Source organism: Neolamprologus multifasciatus, unplaced genomic scaffold (assembly GCF_963576455.1).
Source record: "Neolamprologus multifasciatus unplaced genomic scaffold, fNeoMul1.2 scaffold_67, whole genome shotgun sequence".
NCBI lineage: Eukaryota > Metazoa > Chordata > Actinopteri > Cichliformes > Cichlidae > Neolamprologus > Neolamprologus multifasciatus.
Window position 1 is genome coordinate 1 of NW_028182022.1, and position 20,762 is coordinate 20,762.

A 20,762-nucleotide genomic window follows, 5' to 3' on the forward strand; every position below is an offset into this window, starting at 1 on the left:
GCGTATAGCAGTCATGTACCAACACCAAACTGACCTGAGCCCCATAGAAGTGGCCATAGATGAGATGAGTGCCAAGGTGAATGAGTTGCGACAGCTGTGCTCGGCCTCTGAAGTGGACATGATACGCCTGCAGCTCAAGCTCCAAGGCAGCATCAGTGTTCAGGTAGAGTCAAAATCACAAGGTTATAATCATTTTTACTTTATCATTAATTATTTTATTCCTTTAATCTAGAATTAACAGTCTTTGATTTTGATTTTTCAGGTAAATGCTGGTCCTCTTGCTTATGCCAAAGCCTTCCTAGACAGCAGCAGTGCCAAGAAATATCCAGACAACAAAGTCAAACAGCTCAAAGAGGTCTTTAGGTACTCACAGAAAACCTTCTTCCCACACACTATAACATGCCCAATATTACTATGATTACATTGTGCCTTAGTGAGCTTGGCTACAGAGGTTGGATGCTCGTCTTTCTGTATTGCATATTACTATTTTGCGCTTGTTGCTTTGCTTTGAGTTTTTTCATGCCTCTCTTTTCAGGCAGTTTGTGGACGCCTGCGGTCAAGCGCTTAGCGTTAATGAGCGGCTGATTAAAGAAGACCAGCAAGAGTATCATGATGAGATGAAAGCCAACTACAGGAATCTGACGAGGGAGCTGTCGAACATCATGCACGAACAGGTGGAAACACTGAAGAATGATGAATAATCACAGCATGTGATGGCTCTGAGATACCTCATAACTGCTAAATATTTTATTTATAAAGTTTTGTTCCGTGTGAAGAATCAAGTTGCACCTGGTCTGTCAGATTTTACTTGTATTCACATCTGCACGCTTCATCTACACTTATCTACACATATATTTTGTTATGAGGGTGTTTGTCAATGTGTAATTTTATATTTAATTGCATGACAAAAAGTGCTGTCCTGTGCTGCAGTTCTTTTACTCTAACCTTTACTAACCATGTTTCCTATCTCCTTTATTTATGCTGTCCTGAGCAGCTTGGATGGTAATAATGATTGTGTCATTGAATAAAGTAACTATTTACACTGTAAAAGATTTATAGACAGCAACTGACTAACAGCTTCATGGACATAGTATTTGCACCCAATTCTGCCTTCCCAAAGATGAAATGTAATGCCCTCTTGAATCAGCTTCATGTGTAGCCTGATATTTATGATTTTCCATGGATTAAGGAAAATTTTAAAAGACCATTCCTCACTAATTCCATCCCCCACCTCCTTTTAAACATAAAACAAACCAAACAGTATATTTTAAGCTTCCTAACAGTCCATTTCTTCCAGATAAACCCAGTGGATGATGGTCCAAGGAGCAATCTGTCTGCTTCTATGGGCATCTTCAACACCATCACTGGCACACCAACCAGTGCCAACCTACAGTACATGGCTCGACCACCATATTCTGACAGAGATATTTGACATCAAAATTGCTGCTCCATCACTACTAATGACTGTTCAAACTACCTGAAGGATCAGCTGAAAACCTTCAAAGAATGTAACACTACCTAAAAACATAATTTGTTACCGTTTTTCCTCCTATTTTATCTGATTTCAAAATTTTCCAGGTCATAACCTGAAAAATCAATTCAATGTTATTCTGTTTTATTTATATAGCGCCAAATCACTACAAGGTGCTTTATATTGTAAAGCAGAGACCATAAAATAATACAGAGGAAAAACCCAACCCCACTGAGCAAACACTTGGTGACAGTGGGAAGGAAAAACCTCTGACAAAACCAAGCTCAGGGAGGGGCACCCACCTGCTGCGACCATAAAGTGAAGTCACGTGTGCCCCCCATTATTCTTGTTTCCTATGGAGACTCCATTAAATACAGATGGTTTTCAAACCTTTACAACAATTGTAATATCATCATCTGTCTACATTTTCATGTGTTGTTTATTCTTTTCTGTGTTCTAAGAGGGTTAAACCACATGTAACTTAACAAGCATGTATTAGTACTTCAGTTTACAACATGGTCTTATCTTGTTCTTCTGTCCAGAGCCCAACCCAAAGGATACTATCATGGGGTTAAAACTACAGACAAGGAAGTTAAGTGTTTTTGTATTTGACTACTTGATCTGTTTTTAACTGTGGGGATCTCATTCACATAGTGTGTTTGTAAAAGAGTGTTTAAGACAGTGAGACATCAGTGCCGCTGTAACCATTCATACATTCCTATGGTGCACAGTATTCTTTCTTCATTTTCCCCCCATGTCTAGCTATAGCAGGAGCTTTTTTTGTAAAGTGCAGAAGCATCAGAGTTTATCTTTGATCTTTTCAAAGAATTATTCACTCTATTTTAGGCCATTGGGCATTTATAGAAACTATTTATAAAGCCAGATGAACCAAAATGTTTTAACCTATTTTCTGTAACAACATTATGTGCAATATTTTTTTTTACAGTTACCAAGTCTATCCCCTCTTGCCAAAGACATGAGAGAAAAAGACAATGCAATGCAAGCCAAGAGTGTAACAATTTGTAAGCTACCCCTTTGTTTCTTTGTCATGACGCCTTTTATTATCTGTGAATTCAAATTTAAAAAGAAACACAAGACTTTTACTAGATGATGATTCATCCATTCATTCATATGTTTAAGACAAATAAATAAAACATGTAATAATAATAATGCCTACTTCCTTGCTTTGCCTTTAATTGTTTTTTTATTGTATGAAAAAAAGATCAGTGCTGAAATACCACACTCCTGTATCTGCAGCATATCAAATTTCATCAAAGTTTACAGCTGTTAAGAAAATAATTACCTAAATAATTCCATCTGTATCTGATGTGATGACTTAGCACCAGTGTTGCTGGAACTCTTTTGCTGTCTGATTGCAAAGGTCACATCTGAGATATTTGCCAACAAGATGTTAAGGCTGTCACAACCTGTGTTTTGTCCTATCATGACTATTACTGAATAAAGAAGCAAAAAATGCAACAATGGTTCAACTTTATTCTAGACACACACATATATATATATATATATATATATATATATATATATATATATATATATACCCACCCCTATACTTCTATCTTGGGGATGTAACATCGCTCTACAGTTACAGTAGTTTTTCTACTCCGTTGTATTTTGGCTAGATAAGAAAACACCATATTTGTGAAATTCTTTTGTTACAGCAGTGGAAGTAAGTGTTGTAGTCGGGTACTAATAAAATATAATTGAATTTCATAGGGTCATTACTTAAGCAATGAAACTGACACTTCTTATTTTCATGCCTTCACCCTTTAAATTTTCTTCCAGGTTTTTCAGTGTGAAAGTGAATGGATGCCTGTGCTGCAGTTGGTGGCACGCTCATTGAAGAGTTCATAGTGAATTTAGGATGCGACTCTGGTAAAATCCACACTGCCCTGTAAAAGGCCAACTAATCCTACCTGTAATCACTACTATCCCCCATCCCCTCAACAACACTACCACCACACCAAAAAACCCCCCCGCCCCCCACAAAAACAACCTCTCATTTGTTTGCTGAACAAACTCCTCATGGTGTCATTCAGAGATTTGGGCAGCTGAGCATCATGTGTCTGCTGTGAGTCCTGCTAATGTTTCATGCTGTGTGTGATTGTCTTTAATGAAGTGCAGGGATTCATACTTCTTTGTCCTTTCTATATGCTTTTTGTTGTTTTTACTTTTATACAGAAATGGTAACTTTGTGCTTCTAATTTATTGTTTAGCAGGTTTGTAATATAACAAAACATCCTGTCCTGCAGTTTTAGCTAGCAGAATCATGGTCTGAATGCTTTGCTGTACCAAACATTTGCTTTGCCAAGAGGCGTGTTAATGACTCCTTATAGGGTCCACTTATTAGTCCTTTTTATTACGTTTATTTTAGTGTTATTCTATTGTTCACATTAGTATATGTGGTTGTACAATACCGGAGCTGACAGGAGAAGACAAAACTATCCAACTTTTGCATCTGTAATAAAGCGCACTGAAAAACAATGAGACACATGATGACAAAAATTGCTGTGTGCGAAGAGAGCGAAAGTGTCTGAGTGTTTGCCACAAAACATGCAGGATAATGAGGTTTAGAATCTCCAATCTTTCCACATGGAAGCTCTAGCACACCTGGCCCATCCATGTACTGAAGACCTGAGGTCACGCATCTCAATGTCAACCAAATACCTACCAGAAGGACGCTAGATACAAACTAGGGATCTGTGATTTCCCCCACAAAACAACATTAAAGCAAACTAGTTTAAAGCAATAGCAGGAAGTCAAGTGGCTACTGTAATGGCAGTAGAATCCAATCATTTTTAAGATACTTCATCAGCCCAAAGATAATTCACAGAATGAATAACATTCATGACAGTATCTTATTTATCTGATAATTTTACTGTTCTACACATACAAAGGGTAATTTATATCCCTGACCCATATGTAACTCTGTCTGTGAAGATGGATTTAAGAAATAAGTGTTTTCAGTTTTAAAATGACCTCATGTGGTTGGTTGCGGCTATAATAGACTGGTGACACAAGAGAACTCGGAGAGAAATAACAGTAAAACTAAATAGTTTGAGGGGATCACTGCCCATGGCTGCTATCCAAACAACCTACAGCTACTTATTGCTAAAGACAGTAAAGTGGAGAGTATGGCTAATGTTGCAGCCCAATAAGTGATTCCCTCAAACTGATCTTCTGTTTTAGTGTCGTTATTTTCCTTTGAGTTATTGATTCAGTCTCTAGTTAGCTAACATAAACTAATTTAAGGCTATGACCTGCAACTACAGGTTGCCACAGCAGTTTTTGGGCCTCCATCTTACCCTATCCTCTTGTACATCAAACCAAGCTACATGCCCTCTTCTACTGTATCTATTAACTTTCTCTTTGATTTTCTTCTTTTCCTCTTGGCAGCTTAGTCTGCAACATCCATCTCCTGATATACCACTATCTGTCCTCTGCAGCTCTTTCATTCATCTCCAAATCCTCCAAACCTAAGCTATGCCTCTTATTCATTTCTAATCCTGTCCGTCCCAGGAAAAAGGAGTCTTCAAAAAGTCTACCTGTTGCAGATTGAAACGTTTCAACTGTATTCCCTCTCTAGGTGGCAAACACCATCACCAGTTTAGAAATCGTGATAAAAACCTGTACACATGATCAATCAGACATTGACAGGTTGTCTTTGGTCTGCAAAAATGTGTAGCTGGGTGAATGCCTGGACAACGCTTTCCCAGCAGGTCACTGCATCATAATGACACAATCGCTTGTTATTTGCTCCACCTGTATTCACTTTACCTGCCTGTTTTAATGTTGTGGTTGATTGATGTGAAGCTAAACAGGGCTAATGAGGTTTTAAGAGAATGCAATGCCCGAATGTGCAGTTTCTAAGAACTAGTAGTGATAATGGAACCTGAAAGCAAAAAGGAAAAGCATTGTACAGTATTGTCCCCGTTATCAGCTGTTCTAACCGTGCCTCTTATTGCACCTGAGTTCTTTGAGTCATCAGATAATTAGGGGTTGGCACAGTCACTTGTGATAACAATGATGCTGAGAAGGGCAAATTGGGAGATGGTACTTGGTTTCACAGTCTAGCATCAGTGGGCGTCGCAGAATTGTTGATAGGAGGTTACATAAGGACCTGGTCATGTTGACTTAGTCTTAGTGTCGAGGATCTAGACAGGAGTCACTAGTCTCTCTCTGTCTTTTGTTCAAAGATTCAGTCAGAGAATTTGGGACCCAAGGTCGACACAGAGCACAGCAGCCATGGCAGGTGAGTCTCAATCTGGAGTATAGAGCTATGTGAGCGGGATTTCTTTATTTTTTTTAAAGAAATATTTCCTGACACACAGATTATTCTTTTTTCCGTATTTGGTTTCTACTTTGTTTCCATAAGTATATAAGTTATATGGGACTTATGATAACTTCTTTCCGCAGTTGAAAAGATAACGAAGCCCAAGAAAAGAAGTGTAAGTTCAAGTTGCACCGCAGTTCATCCTTTTGTACTGACAATACACAGTGCTTTGATCTTGTTGCAATATCCGTGAGGATTAAACGCTGCAGACCTTCTCCTTTCCCCTTTAACAGGTCACAATCTTCGGCTACCCACTGAGCATCTTTTTCATCGTAGTTAATGAGTTCTGTGAGCGGTTTTCCTATTATGGGATGCGAAGTGAGTGGCTTCATTGGGTTCTGATGTTATTTTTCTTCACCTGAAAGTTGATTTAATCAAGTATTTACTGTATGCTGTTTAAGGATGTTTTTATGCTACTGTGCATGTATAACTTTCCACTAGATTTTTGACACTTATAATTACTTTATTTTTTTTACTTAACACGCAGAATGGATTTTTATAATGTAGAGTAAGCTTCAACTCAATTAACTTTTTCCTTTGTGCTCCCCCCTCTCCCTGCCTTCCTCTCTTCTTGCTGTCTGCAGCTGTGCTGGTGTTGTACTTCAAGTACTTCCTTAGGTGGGATGAAGACTTTGCCACCACCATCTACCACACATTTGTGGCTCTTTGCTACCTAACGCCCATCCTGGGAGCTATTGTGGCAGACTCATGGCTCGGGAAGTTCAAGTGAGCTTCTCAATAAAATCAAATCAATACATGAAAAGACACCAACCTATAATTTGCTTGTATTCAGTTTCAGTATTTGCATGAAGACTCAGTTTAAATGTTTAAAGTGTTTAACCTTGGAGTTTTGATCCTTGTCTATCTTACCTTTATCTGCTCAGTGCCTCACACATCCCTTGTCCTCTTTCCTCTGTGTAGGACGATTGTCTACCTGTCCATTGTTTATGCAGTGGGACAGGTCGTCATGGCTGTAAGTGCTATCCAGGACATCACAGATGCTAACAAGGATGGCACCCCTGACAACATGACCTTACACGTGTGAGCTAAACACACCCAGAAATGACTGGCATAATAGAAATGCACTGGATCCACACTGTCAGACAAATGAACATCTGTCTGTACTTTGTTTTGCCCCCAGAGCTTTGTCCATGCTGGGTCTCTTCCTTATTGCCTTGGGAACAGGAGGCATCAAACCCTGTGTGGCTGCTTTTGGAGGGGACCAGTTTGAAGATCATCAGGTCAGACGGTGCTCAAAGATACGTGTTACTTACTGCAGAGAGTGGAACTTGCCAGAAACACCTCTTTTTTTTCAAAGAGTCCAGGAGTTTTACACGTTCATTACAGACTGTATATAAAAGACGGACATAGCCACCTTGACGTGAATCTCAGTCTCGACATCTGTGACCATATATGTTATTATAAAACAACACGACAACCAAAACCACACACAAATTCATGCAGCAACAAAGAGATGTACTTTTACATGTAATTATACACACACCAAATATATACATGACAACATACACTGACTGTCCTTTGCACACAGCAGTTAAAGCTACACCTCCCTAAGTTATCAGCTGTACTCGGTCAGCACTTTGTTTATCTGTGTTTTTTCGTTCCTGCTAGCTTTTTATTAACTACTTGATCGCAAGCACAAGTGCCCCCGTAATTTTATTACACTCTTCAAGGCCGGGGACAAAGATTAATCCATAATGTTAATGACATGGCTAAATTATCTAAGGAAATAAGTGTGCAATATAATGCTGTGCCCCACAGGAGAAACAGAGAAGCACCTTTTTCTCCATCTTTTACCTGTCCATTAATGCTGGAAGTCTCATCTCCACTCTGATTACTCCCATTCTCAGAGGTAGAGCCACAACACTCAAACTGATCACAGAAAATAAAATATACCGCTGGGTCACAAACAGATTTTTGTGTCCTTACATCTTCAGCTCAGACATGTGGTATTCACATCCAGCAAGAGTGCTATCCGCTGGCCTTCGGTGTCCCTGCTGCGCTCATGGTGGTAGCTCTGAGTAAGGATTTTATTATAAAAAATTCTTGTTTGCTGTAATAAGCAAATTAATGCTTCTTTTCGATGACGTATCCTTCATTAAGTGTTGACAAATTGTAGCTAAGTAGTGAGTGCTTGTTACAGAAATTCTAACCAAGCCGCTAAAAAAACCTAGTAGTTACCATAAACTGTGTTTTCTAAGAAAGTTGCACCATAAAGAGATAACTAGTGAAACAATATTGTCATTTATAATTTCCTGTTACTTTTGTAACACCTGTATGTGTCGTGTGTGTGTGTGTTTGCAGTTGTGTTCATTGTTGGAAGTCCCATGTACAATAGGAACCCCCCGCAGGGCAACATCATTGTGAAAGTTTGCAAGTGCATCGGGGTAGGTGGTTCCAGTGTCTTTCTAGCTTAAAAGTGAATCCCATTTGAATCTCCTGCTGTACAGTTACAGTCATTATTTTGCAATTGTCTTTCTGCTGTTTGTAGTTTGCCGTCAAAAACCGTTTCAGGCATCGTTCTTCTCAGTATCCTAAGAGAGAACACTGGATGGACTGGGCTGAGGAGAAATATAATGTAAGTGGAGCACAGGCACATGCAAATACAAACAGCATGGCCGTAGATTTATCATTTTCTTATTTTTGGTGTAGAAACTCCTGATTGCTCAGGTGAAGATGGCATTGAAGGTGCTGTTCCTCTACATCCCTCTGCCTATGTTCTGGGCTCTCTTTGACCAGCAGGTATGTGTGCATGCGTGAGACTATGAATAACTAGCACCTGAATCCAGTGTTAGGAACATACTGTCTTGAGTGAATGAGTTACTTTTACCTTATAATATAGGTAAATCCCACATTTACCGTATTTTCCGAACTATAAGGCACACTTAAAACACTTTAATTTTCTCAAAAATCGACAGTGCACCTTATAATCCGGTGCGCCTTATGGTCTGAAAAATACGGTATATGGCCTTGAGATGGCTTAAAACTGAAATGAAGGATTGAAGCAAAATCCGGTGACAGGAAAAAAATGACAACTGTGTTTGTTTCACAGGGTTCAAGATGGACCTTCCAGGCGACCACAATGAACGGCAACTTTGCAAGTGTTATGTTTTAATGTTTTGATGCAAAAACCCAGTTAAATACAGGTATAACACCTTGTGACCTCAAACCACAGAAATGGATGATATTAATGAGACTCTGTTTCTCTTCTTTTCCCAATAGGGAGCGATTACAATCCAGCCTGATCAGATGCAGGTGAGATACTGGGCTTGATTACATCTGACTTTGACCTGATTAAATTAAGCATTTTTCATGCATGAAGAGCTGACAGCATTGGGAGAGTCTGGGATTGTCAACAAATCCTTGTAAGAATCAGCCAGTGGTTTAGATGATGGTGCTGGTTTAGCATAATGTCCTGAATGCATGATTGTGATATAAAGCAATGCTCAAAACCACACTGTGTGTGTGAACATGGCTTAAGCATCACTCTCTTCCCACCAGACTGTCAATCCTATCTTGATCCTGATTCTGGTGCCAGTCATGGACACTTTGATCTACCCTCTGATTTCCAAGTGCTTTAACTTCACGTGAGTGTTTTGTTCCGTCTTCATTTTGTTTAATCGATACCATTTTACATTCTAGAATGAAAACAAAATTCATATTTACTATCCATTAGTCATCTTATAATTTATATTAATGTATATTGTTATACTGTGTAAGAAAATAGTTGTTTGATGAATTAGCACAATTAATATTTTTTGTTAATATATATATTTTAGGGTCTTTATTTCTTTACAGTAACCTTTTAAATAATTGGTTCACATGGCAACTAATTAATGTACTACATCGTAGCTTGTTATCTTTATTTAATTATAATTTATTTTTTGTAATAAAAGAAAACAAAGCAAACTAACAAAAACAACTGTTTAATTAGTTGCATAAACAGTCTGTAGATTACATAACTGTAAACAAATCACATCACCAAATTATAAAATGTGTTCAAACTGTAGAAATCTTTAAATAAGCAATTACTTTAAGCCTTCAAAAAGACAAATAGAATAAAGTAAATGCCTCCTATAAAATAACTTCCTGTAAACACTGTTCCATGTGGCTGAATATAGGATAGTGATATAAAGAGGATATCAAGTGTGTGTGTTCTGCAGTCCTTTAAGGAGGATAACAGTGGGGATGTTCCTAGCTGCTCTCGCGTTTGTGGCTGCTGCCCTGCTCCAGATACAGATTGATGTGAGTGTAACACAAAAAAAAACCCCAAGCACACTTTTGGCAACTTATTAAACATGCATCGTATGATGCAAAATTCCATTTTTCTTTTAGGAAACCCTGCCTGACTTCCCATCAAGTACTGAAAGCCAAGTGAAGTTCATCAACATGGTTAACAGGGATCTACAGATTCAAGCTGATAACGAAACTATTTCCTTGAAAGGTTTTGGGGTATACTAGCCAACACAAGAAACTATTCCCAGACACTATGAACAGATGCAAGTTTGAAAAATTTTCTGATATTGGCAATTGTTTTCTCTTACAGGCTAATGAGGATTATCTGACCTTTCATAACCAGTTTACACTGGTTCTGGAGTCTGGGCAACAAAATACCGTCAATTTGGCTAATGGCACTCGGAATACCATTGCTATCATTCAGGGATCCAAGCTTGGGTTTGAAAAGGTAAAAACACCTGGCCAACCCTGAAGCAAAGCTGGGAAAATTTTACTGTAAAATTCTTAATATTGGGAGCATGAACTTGGCCTTTTTTCCTCCAATCTCCTTGGTATAATTCCTAAAGATTTTTCAGATTAAAGCTCTTGCAGCCTTTACTTAACATGTAGACTTTCAAGGTAAAAGCACAGAGGAATGAAGCATTTTGTTGATGGAAGAATAACATATTTGTAAAAACTTACATGTACGTTGAGACAGCTGAGATGAAAACGATACAGTGAATGTGAGATGCTAAAATATTTTTTTTCTCCAGTTCGACGACATAACTTCAAAGCCAGAAAAGGGTGAAAATGCTATAAGGCAAGTGTTTTGTTGTTTTTGTTTTTTTAAAGTTACTCATACATTTTACATTACTGCCGGAGGTTTCTTCCTGTTAAAACAGTTTCCTTCCCACTGTTTTATCGTGTATGATGAGTTAGACCTTGGTATTAAATTCTTTTGTTTATAATTTGATCTTTTCTGTTTTTGAACTGTCCTTCCGCAGAGTTTTGAATGGTTTTGGCTCAGTTTTGAATGTAACCGTGCGTGACAAGGTGTTCAACTTTACCAGCAACATGTCAGAATATCTCAGTGTTTCACATGGAAAGTAAGACTGATTTCTCATTCATATGAAAATTCTATATGGTTATACTATACTGTTTTGACTGGTGGTTTTCTTTAATATGGCAGAGCTGAGTTCATGATCAAGGATAATAGAGAAAGCTGCGTCTACACTCAGGAGCTGGGCTTTGGCAGCTCTTATACACTGATCATCCCATCCACTTTCACATTTGGAGAAAGGGTAACATGTAAATCCACCCTGAGTCACATCATGGTTTCAGTGTTTGTTGGAAGCAGCTAATACATGCATACCTCTCTGTATGCTCCAGTGCTCAGAGAACATCAAGGCAGTGATGGACATGAAGCCTAACTCTGTGCACATGGCCTGGCAGATCATTCAGTATTTCCTCATGACTACAGGAGAGGTCGTCTTCTCTGTGACAGGCCTCGAGTTCTCCTACTCACAGGTAGAGGGTGCTCTCCTTAACTTTTCTCATTTGATAATAAGGTCTGTGCCAGCTGCCTAGAGAATGCAACATGCAACCCGAGGACTGATGATGTCATTCTTGATGTTACTTATAATTTGGGATACTGCTTTTTGCTATCCAGGCACCCAGCAACATGAAGTCTGTGCTGCAGGCTGGCTGGCTGTTAACCGTTGCCGTAGGTAACATCATTGTGCTTATTGTTGCTGAGGCTGCAACGCTAGAAGATCAGGTGAGTGGATGCATATGCATACTGTGCTCACTGACCTTGGGCAGGTTTATTTTAACTGATATAAATGTCTGAAAGTTGCTGTACTTGCGTTTCATGGACAAGAACAACACAGGTTGAGTTCAATAAGGTACACCAGAAGTACAGTGAAGAATTTCAGAACAACCTATGACTGGTGATGCAGTCTCTCACCCTTTATACCAAGCTCCAAATGAACACTTTTTTGTGTTTCTCTTCACCAGTGGGCCGAGTACATTCTCTTTGCCTCCTTGCTGGTGTTGGTGTGTATCACCTTTGCCATCATGGCCTATTTTTACACCTACACTGACCCAACCAAGATAGAGGCCCAGTTTGATGAAATGGAGCCTGAAGAGAAGGAGAAGAGGAAAAACTTCGACATGCCCAGGAAAGGCTCAGCTGAGAGCCACAAAGAGGACAGGGGGAGTTCTGATTCCAGCTCTGATGACGAGTGCACCAAACAGACAAAGATCTAAAGCAACTCCCTCACTATGGCTTTCCCCTCTCTTCTGCTGGATTTTGTCTTTCATGTCTCAGAGTGCCTGTGCCATTTTGGTCAATTTGTCAGAGAAATCAGCTCACAGTTGGACATGTAGCAGCTAGAGTGACCCGAGTGAAATGGCACTGAATAGCACAGAAGCTGATTATCCGCATATCAGCTCATATAATTAAAATCCATTCATAGGTTTGTCATCTATAGTTGAACTGTTGTAAATTTGACATGATTTATTTTGCACTGAGCTTTATTATCTTCAACTAATTTTGTCTTTCATGTTTTTACACATGCATAATTACAGAGAAATCATCCCAATATTTGTATTTATTTCAAAGTGCAGTGATGTATGTATTGTAATATGCTGTTGGTATTTTATACATAAACAATATTAACAGGAGATAATCTGACACCACACACAGCTTCCTCAGTAAGAAATCTTTGTTATTGAAAGTCTGAATTAATTTTGGGCTAGAAGAACACTGTCATGTTGTGGCTATTCAATGTTCCAATGCTCTGACACTAAACATCTATGTCAGCGGTGGTTTCTTCCACATATGCAATGACATCATTTAAAATCAGTGTCTACGTTCTTACAATTCTGTAACTGAATATGCCTTCAAATACAAATGATTGCAGCTAGTTTGATGACTGGGTGGATTTGTCTTTCAGTGCAAGAAGGTAGTGTTCACCATTCTTGCCCAAAGTGTTTACCACAAAAAAACATACAAGTTATTGTGATTACAATAAATCATACTCTTGAACTATTAGAAATGGTATATCATATCTGGGTAATTACTTGGTGCTAATTATTTAGCTTTAAAAAGAGGACACTGACTGTAGTAAATATAGCTCAGTTTGTCATTTCTCTGGTCTCACTGACATTTAATGTCAGTAAATAAAATACTGCCTCAGCCTCCTAGTAGATGCACTTGCCAGATCTGGTGATCAAGAACAAACCTATTGTTGCATTAACAGGTTTATGTTGTGTAGTGTCTCTACTGCAGTTTTAATTATCTTTCACTGTAGCTGTCGACCAACGTGCTCCAGTCACTGTGGCTATTTTGAGGCAGTTACTATCCCATACTGCCAGGAGCTCCCCTTCTGTGTTCTGGGAATTTTGAATAAGAACAGCACTTTTTCTTTCCTACCTAAAAACAAACAAGCAAATGTATACTTTACCATGCTGGGGAATTGCTTTAGCATCCTTTAGAAACACTTGTGAATGTGGCACAATGGTAGGGGAAGTGGAGTAACTAAATTCCTGTATGGTGTTGAAGGAGTTTCCAGTCTACAAACACCAACTCCTGAAAAGTAAATGTGGCCATTATGTTCTCAGTTAGATTAGATCTTTATTTCTCATGTCACTTTGAAAGCTTATAAGGAGCTTAAATTTAACTTGGGGATTCTCAAATGACACAAGCAAAGATTATATACAGTATTATAAACTGTCAGCTATGATAAAGGAGACCAAATGTACACATTTTGTTATTTTCGTAGCATATGTTTTTCTGTAAGTTACAGATTTTTTTTTGTTGTTGCCAGAGGCAGGTGCTGATATCCATAAAGCATTCCATATTTCCATACTCAACTCTTTGCAGTTATAAAAATATCACATATTTCTTAATTTCTTTCAGTCCCTGTGTTGACAAGTGCGTCTTGATGCAACTCACCAACATTATTGCTGCATTAGCACAGTAGTAAATTCTGGAACTCTTAAGTAAACATATATAGTAAAACATGGCTATTAGCAATTTTTTTTTTTTTTTTTACAGGTTTCTTTAAATACTTGACACACTTTCAAAGTGCAAAAAAACTGATCTGAAAATTAGAAAAAAAAGGTGCAAATCATACTACAAATATCTGGTGAAAGCATAAAAGAAGACATGGCACTTCTATAGCACGGTGTGGAGGTGAGAACAGAAATGTGTGAGGATAATAAAGATGGCATTGGATTCTGCAGCTTGGCTTGTGCTGATCAATAGTTTAATTTGGCCATGAGCAAAGTTTTGTGTGGATTGATTGCCTTCTTGGGGCCTTGCCATTTTTTCCTCATCTCCATGTTGAGTTTCTAAACACTGCTAAGGAGAAATTACAAGCCGAGGAATAATAATACTTCACATATCAGCATTCGATCACCCCTAAAGGTTCCTCTTTGTAATTGTCCTAACTTCATCTTGACCTACAAAATTTCAAGACTGACTTTAATTGTCTAAACGTAAGTACAGGTAGCAGTTTTCCTCCTGACTAAAGAAACAAAGGAAATTCTTCTGCCACTAAACAAAGTCAGCTTAGTAACAAAGTTAGTTTGATTCAGCAAGTGATTGAAATGTGAGACTGAAACCAAGTCACTTTGGAAAAAAACCCAAAAACACTGATGAATCTCACTCACTGATAAGTCAAAGAAAACTGTGATGTAATGCCAGAACACAGATTTGTGTGTATCTGTAAAGGCAAGGCATTTTCTGTTCTTACTGTTGGAGTAACTTTAAATATCTGCTTTTAAACATTATCAGTATCTACAAAATGCGCATGACCATTTTGTACACAGTGATTCAATTCCCGTAATGACAACTTGTATTCATGTACAGCATGGCCCCCCACCCCCCGCGCCATTGGAGGACAAATTCCACTTAAAGCACTTTACCTGAGGTTTCCTTATGAATGCTGCAATTTGCCTAAGCAGGGAGTCTTACTTACGTGAGAGAACACATGAACACGCAGTCACAGGTACACGCGCACGCACGCACACACAGCTTGCACACTAAGATAATAACCCTGCAGGTTCATCAAGCATGCTTTCAGAAGTTTGGGGGGATATGATTCCTACTTTGGGAGGGGGGGAGGGGTGGGGTGGCTGAAGTCTTGTTGTGGATTTTGGGGAGATTTTTTGGCTCCTTGTGGACTCTGCTGTGTGAGGCTGGAGGAGTCTCCTCGACACAGAGCCCAGCATCGCTGACATCACTCTGACTGAGTTTGTCCCATCAAAGCCTTTCCAGTGGGTCTTGCTGCCCCCTTAACTTCTCCTTATTACTGAATAAAAGAAGCTCTCCAGAGGTTCCTTCTTTTCCTCTGCTTTGGAGTTCAGTCATTTTTATAGGCCAGGTTAGCACCCCGCCTACACAAAGAGGTCACATGTGGTCAGCTGGTATTGAATGACATCACCCCTGACTTTGAACCCTCTGATCTGGCTGTGGTGTTGGATGGGGGGGTAGGGGCTTGGGAGAGCAGGGCTGGGACAGAACCAATCACTAAGTGGAGGAAGTGGATGTCTTGCTTGTGGAGAAACTGGAAGAAAGAAGAGACAAGTATAAAACAGATTAATGGCATCTTCTGCTTTGTACAGTTACTGACTTCTGAGCACTAAATCTGAGGGAAGCTGTTACCTCTGGAGCCTGTGCACCATGTGAGCAACCAATGAATCAGAGATGCCAGGGTAGGCCTCCTCAGCCAGCAGAATAGCCTCTTTCAGCTCATCCAGGACCAAGGGGTTCCCGTTCACCTGTTCCTGTCGTGCCTTCAGCTGGGAGGTAGAACACAGGGAAGGAGCCACACACTTTGTTAATCTAATGACACAAAGATACAATACAAAACTACACATCTAAGGAGCTAGAAATGGTTGAGCATTAATTTTGCACAACAGGAAGAAGTGGTGACATGTTGTTTATCTTTATATACCGCGTATGTTCTGAAAACGCAGTCACTCAAAATGTAAAAACAAAATAAAACTGCTTGTTTGATTGAGTTTAGTCAATTAATTTGAATGTTTAGATGAGTGAAACAGACAAAGGGAAATTACTCAATGGAAGCCCCGCTTGAAAACCATGGAAACGCAGCAAAGTTCATTTGGACAACACCAAAAACTATGTGAGCGAAAGAATGAGTCACACACAAATTACAGTTCCCAAAATATTCAGTGTGAAAAACAAGTCTCGTCTATAGTTTGCAGAAATCCACCACAGCTACACGAGTCAGACCGAGTGAGAAGTGATGGCTGTGGAGGAGAACAACTACTCAGCTGATCGTCCACATGAAGCTGCTTACCTCAGATAATGCAGGAGAGATAACAGTGGCCAGGCTCTGTGAATAAGGCCTCTTTGGAATGTCTTTTTTCTGTGTTAAAAGAAAATAAAGAAGTGCACTTACAGGGGATTAAAAAACAAAAAAATTCTCAATTTCCCCAAATAAAATCACAACTTTTTATCACAGTAAAGTGCGCATAAGCTGCAGATACGCTACGTCAAAGTAGGAAAATGGAGCTGGCTAAGGAGCCAGATGAAGTGTCAAATTAAAAAATTTAAAAACTAAACAAAAATCCATTCATGGCTGACCTGATCTGTTGTTCCTGACTGGCCATCCCCATTCTGCAGCTTCTTGGGGTCCTTCTCTCGGATGGTGAAGATCCAATCATCACTACCAAAGTCGTTCCCACCTGAGGCCTGGCCATCCTGCTCTCTGATTGGACAGATATTAAAGAGGATTTTGGACATTTATCAGGATGAGTGATAAAGTCATGCATGTTAAGTGCTTCCAGCTCATCAGAACAAAGCAGCACAGAGATGAATGCATTTTTTCGTTAATGAAAATTCACTTCACAGTTAAAGACATTTTGGACTTACGAGTCGGACTCGTCAGAACTGGATTCTGTGGTTCTAGACTGCTCTGCCTTCCACCTTTTGTACTTGTCCACCAGTTCGGTCAGGTAGGACGTCTTCTTCGCATGACGGACGATCAGTTTATGCTTCAGCAGCTCTTTGGCAGTTGGTCTCTGTAAAAACAAAGCTTTGAGATGAGCATGTGATGCAGTCTGAAAACTCTGTACAGGCAGCAAAACAAAACTTTTAATATTACTTACAAAACTGGGCTCTTTGTTGAGGCAGGCCTCGACAAATTCCTTGAGTGGTTTACTGTAGTTGCCCTCCAGTGTGGGCGGATTGTTCTTTGGGATGAGGAATAAAACCTTCATTGGATGGAGATCTGAATGGGGCGGCTCACCCTTTGCCAACTCGATAGCAGTGATGCCCAGAGACCAGATATCAGCCTGGAACACACAGAAGATAAACATAAGATAAACTAAATGTCAGAGTTCTTGTTATACCTTGGAGCAGGGCTCGCAAAATCGCTAGCCCGACGTCCCGGGGCTAGCAATATTTCCAGTCGGGCTACCAGAATCTATCTCAGCCCTGCCTGTCGGGCTATCATAGGAAGTAAAAATATATGTCAATGCCTTTGCTTTCTTTTGCAAATGTAGCTGAGTAATTATGTCATAGGCATCGATGAGCCTCTGTCAATATGTGCCATATTGAAATCGCGTTTGAATTTGTGCTCGTTTTTTACCTTATGTTTCACTTTGCGATCGCGCAAACTGTGTATAGAGAGTGGCAGTACTGATTGGTGAGTGATGATTAATTGCGCACCAATTCCTCTGCAATCCTGTTATCATTTGTAGCAGCGACAGGTAATAAACCAGTCCTCATCAAAGAACAGTGCTCTTTAATAAATGCAGCACATAACTTTAGATCGTAGAGGTAACAGGGAGACACATCGAGTTATCAGTTAGCCGTCTTAACTATATTCTAACTCTACAATTTCCCGACTGCACTTTCCTCTTATTTCACGACACCACCCTCTAGTGGTGCAATATGGTATAGTCAGACAGGACACAACATCACTCACTAGCTTACTTTTCAAACGTGGCAAGCTTAAACGTGCTAGAGGTTGATTGCGCAGAGAATTAAAAAAATAATAATAATAAATCGCTGGCATGTGTAAAAACAGATGGATTTACGCAGGTATTTTAGTTCTGCTGAGCCAAAAAAGACAGGTCAGGATGAAGAAGGGACAGGCAAAGAAAGGCTTACCACAAAGCGGAAAAGTTACGACAAATCAGACTACGAGGCAAAAAGAAAGCGCAGTTTTTTGGTTTCATGGACAAAAGAATTTCTGTGGCTGGAATATGACAAGGTAAATAACATGATGTTCTGCCGGGTGTGTCGTGAGTTTCCCTCGATTTCTGAGTCGACAAGCGCCTTTGTTACTGGGACCAGTAATTTTAGGAAAGACCCCATCAGAACTCATGAGAAATCTCTGCATCACAAGAAATGCATTGGTGCTCAGTCAGCAGCATCTGTCCCAGAACAAACACCAATCGCAAAAACCATACTAAAAATAAACCAAGCACAACAAGAAGTCCTGAAAAAGTTGTTTAGAACTGCGTACTACCACTGGCAAAATTTAGCAGTCTTTGCAAACTACAGAAAGCAAATGGCCTAGATCTTGGTTCCACTTACCTCAATGACCATGCTTGCAGAGAGTTTATTGGAGCAATAGCACAAACTTCAAGAGACCAGATTGAAAAGGAAATTCAAGAGAGCAGGTTCTTATCTATTCTTGCAGATGGCAGTACAGACACTGGTATAATAGAACAGGAGCTGGTTCACGTCAGGTATGTGAGGGATAATGGTGACATATCCACATACATGATCAAATGTCAGCCAGTCAAGAGTGCAAATGCTGAGGGATTTTAGAGGCTATTGATGAAGCAGTGAACACCATGGGTATCAGAGAAGACACATGGAAAAAGAAAGTAGTTTGTGCAAATTTTGATGGTGCTGCAGTGATGATGGTGAGAAAACAGGAGTAGCTGGGAGACTGAAACAGAGGATACCCCACATCATAACAATCCACTGTGTGGCACACAAACTAGGATAGCGTGAAAGGCTGTGAGTACCTGGTGAAATTTGAAGATACACTGAAAACTATCTTTAAGATGTACTACTATTCCCCAAAGAAGCGAAGAGAGCTGACAGAAATAAGTGAACTGCTAAATGAGAAGCTGGCACATTTCAGTGGCCTGAAGAGCACACAGTGGGTTCCAAGCCGACTGAGATGTCTAAAGGCTGTAAAAAAATTACACTCCCACTGTTGTTCATATGGAGAACATGGCAGAAGGAAGTGATGTCAAAGCCGAGGATGCAGCCAAGGCTAAGGAGGTGGTGCAGGAGATGAAGACTGAGAAATTTGTTCGCTTCCTGCATTTCATGTTGGACTACAGTACCATCTTATCCAAGTGCTGTACTGATTTTCAGCATGATAACCTGAACATCACACGAACAAATCAGTTAGTTGAGAGCACAACATCACGCTTACTCAGCCTAAAAACAAAACCAGGAGAATATCAGAAAACCTTGGACACAAAGTTCACAGCGAACCAGGATGGTAGCATTTGCTACTGTGGAACTCGAACATGGACAACAGATTTAAAAATCTCCATGAAAAGCCTCGCTCTTGTTTCAAGGTTTTTGACCCTTCCACTCTTCCCTACCCCAGAGAAGAACTAGCAAATTATGGGGATGAAGAGGTGGATTACCTTGTCACACATTTTGCCTGTTTGCTAGATGCAGAAGAGAAAGAGAAAATTCCACAAGAATGGATGGATCTAAAAATGTGGCTTGCAGAACGCCGGGGTCGCAAAGTAGATTGCTTGTACAGAGATCTCCTCTCTGAGAATCCAGAACACCTCTCTCATATCTTGTTGCTGGTGAAATTAATGCTGACACTTAGTCCATCAACAGCCATCTGCGAGAGAGGATTTTCTTGCATGAACCGAGTGAAGACAACACATCGTACCTCTCTACACCCTGAAACACTGAATGACTGCATGCAACTCTCCATTAATGGGGAAACACTTGAATCTTTTTGCCCTGACAAGTCGATTCGTTTCTGGATGTTTTCTGGAAAAGGTTCAAGACACCTGGATCATAAAACCCCGACAAGAACAAAGCGCAGTGAAATGGAGGGCAATGCACAGGAAGAGAAAGCTGATGAAGGAGATGCTATGCCCTCAACGTTGAGTGCCATTTTCTCATCCGTGACTTCAGTGGAAATTTCAGATTCAGGATCTGACACAGACTAATTCATGTTCTACACAGTTCTAACAAGTTCACAGAAATTTCTGTTTAATTAGAACCAGATATTTGAGTTGATTGTAATGTTTATACAGTTGTTGTAATTTGTGTTTTAAAAATGTTTTGATTGATGTTTTGTTTCCTTTAATATATTATACAATAAAAATAATATTTTTTATTCGGGCTACTTAAATTTATTTTGGGCTACCAAAAACCAAAGAGTGCCTGCCCGAAGGGCTACCAGGGATTTTGAAATTTTGTGAGCCCTGTTGGAGTGACTGACCGATGACTGTGGAGCTGTGGACATCCTTTACTTTGTGACAAAGAAGCTAAAAACAACTAAAAACAACTAAATTCCACAAAGCTAGATAAAGAAAAAGATCATTTGTGGTCAAGTAGTGAAAATAACAACTAAAAAAAGTTCATTTTAAGGCCACACATGTACTTTGTTATCCACTAAAAGACTAATTATAGACAACCAAGGCTCTTCTTCCGAGTTTATATGTGCCGGCTGA

At 39.6% G+C, this 20,762-nt stretch overlaps 3 protein-coding genes across 3 annotated transcripts; 2 read left to right on the forward strand and 1 right to left on the reverse strand.

Annotated features, from left to right (window-relative positions):
* The first annotated feature begins 6 nt into the window (after positions 1–6).
* LOC146490180 (dedicator of cytokinesis protein 9-like) lies at positions 7–2,953 on the forward strand. The gene is made up of 4 exons (XM_085153422.1): positions 7–163; positions 263–363; positions 536–674; positions 1,298–2,953. The coding sequence occupies exons 1-4, from the start codon at positions 14–16 to the stop codon at positions 1,430–1,432; spliced, it is 525 nt and encodes a 174-aa protein (XP_085009548.1). The 5' UTR covers positions 7–13; the 3' UTR covers positions 1,433–2,953.
* A 3,453-nt stretch (positions 2,954–6,406) lies between these two features.
* Positions 6,407–12,463, forward strand: LOC146490181 (solute carrier family 15 member 1-like). The gene is made up of 20 exons (XM_085153423.1): positions 6,407–6,548; positions 6,744–6,863; positions 6,964–7,063; positions 7,602–7,692; positions 7,778–7,861; positions 8,145–8,227; positions 8,332–8,418; positions 8,493–8,582; positions 8,893–8,941; positions 9,067–9,095; positions 9,342–9,427; positions 10,004–10,085; positions 10,176–10,292; positions 10,387–10,524; positions 10,829–10,875; positions 11,060–11,161; positions 11,245–11,356; positions 11,445–11,582; positions 11,725–11,832; positions 12,072–12,463. Exons 2-20 carry the CDS (start codon positions 6,790–6,792, stop codon positions 12,321–12,323), a joined length of 1,869 nt encoding a protein of 622 aa, XP_085009549.1. The 5' UTR covers positions 6,407–6,548; positions 6,744–6,789; the 3' UTR covers positions 12,324–12,463.
* Positions 12,464–12,572: 109 nt separating this feature from the next.
* LOC146490182 (serine/threonine-protein kinase 24-like) lies at positions 12,573–20,737 on the reverse strand. The gene is made up of 6 exons (XM_085153421.1): positions 17,196–20,737; positions 16,960–17,108; positions 16,672–16,795; positions 16,385–16,453; positions 15,727–15,863; positions 12,573–15,628 (listed from the first exon to the last, which is right to left on the reverse strand). The coding sequence occupies exons 1-6, from the start codon at positions 17,403–17,405 to the stop codon at positions 15,592–15,594; spliced, it is 726 nt and encodes a 241-aa protein (XP_085009547.1). The 5' UTR covers positions 17,406–20,737; the 3' UTR covers positions 12,573–15,591.
* Positions 20,738–20,762: the final 25 nt, after the last annotated feature.

Bases quoted from the DNA above. Each gene is read 5' to 3' on its own strand.
- LOC146490180 (XM_085153422.1), top strand. From the start codon at position 14: ATGTACCAACACCAAACTGACCTGAGCCCCATAGAAGTGGCCATAGAT. The intron at 364-535 runs GTACTCACAGAA...CTCTCTTTTCAG, and splicing joins CAGCTCAAAGAGGTCTTTAG to GCAGTTTGTGGACGCCTGCG. The intron at 675-1,297 runs GTGGAAACACTG...CATTTCTTCCAG, and splicing joins CGAACATCATGCACGAACAG to ATAAACCCAGTGGATGATGG.
- LOC146490181 (XM_085153423.1), top strand. From the start codon at position 6,790: ATGGCTGTAAGTGCTATCCAGGACATCACAGATGCTAACAAGGATGGC. The intron at 8,942-9,066 runs GTGTTATGTTTT...CCCAATAGGGAG, and splicing joins AATGAACGGCAACTTTGCAA to CGATTACAATCCAGCCTGAT. The intron at 9,428-10,003 runs GTGAGTGTTTTG...TGTGTTCTGCAG, and splicing joins TCCAAGTGCTTTAACTTCAC to TCCTTTAAGGAGGATAACAG.
- LOC146490182 (XM_085153421.1), bottom strand. From the start codon at position 17,405: ATGTTTATCTTCTGTGTGTTCCAGGCTGATATCTGGTCTCTGGGCATC. The intron at 17,109-17,195 runs GTAAGTAATATT...TTGTTTTTACAG, and splicing joins TCAACAAAGAGCCCAGTTTT to AGACCAACTGCCAAAGAGCT. The intron at 15,629-15,726 runs GTAACAGCTTCC...TCTTTCTTCCAG, and splicing joins ATGGTGCACAGGCTCCAGAG to TTTCTCCACAAGCAAGACAT.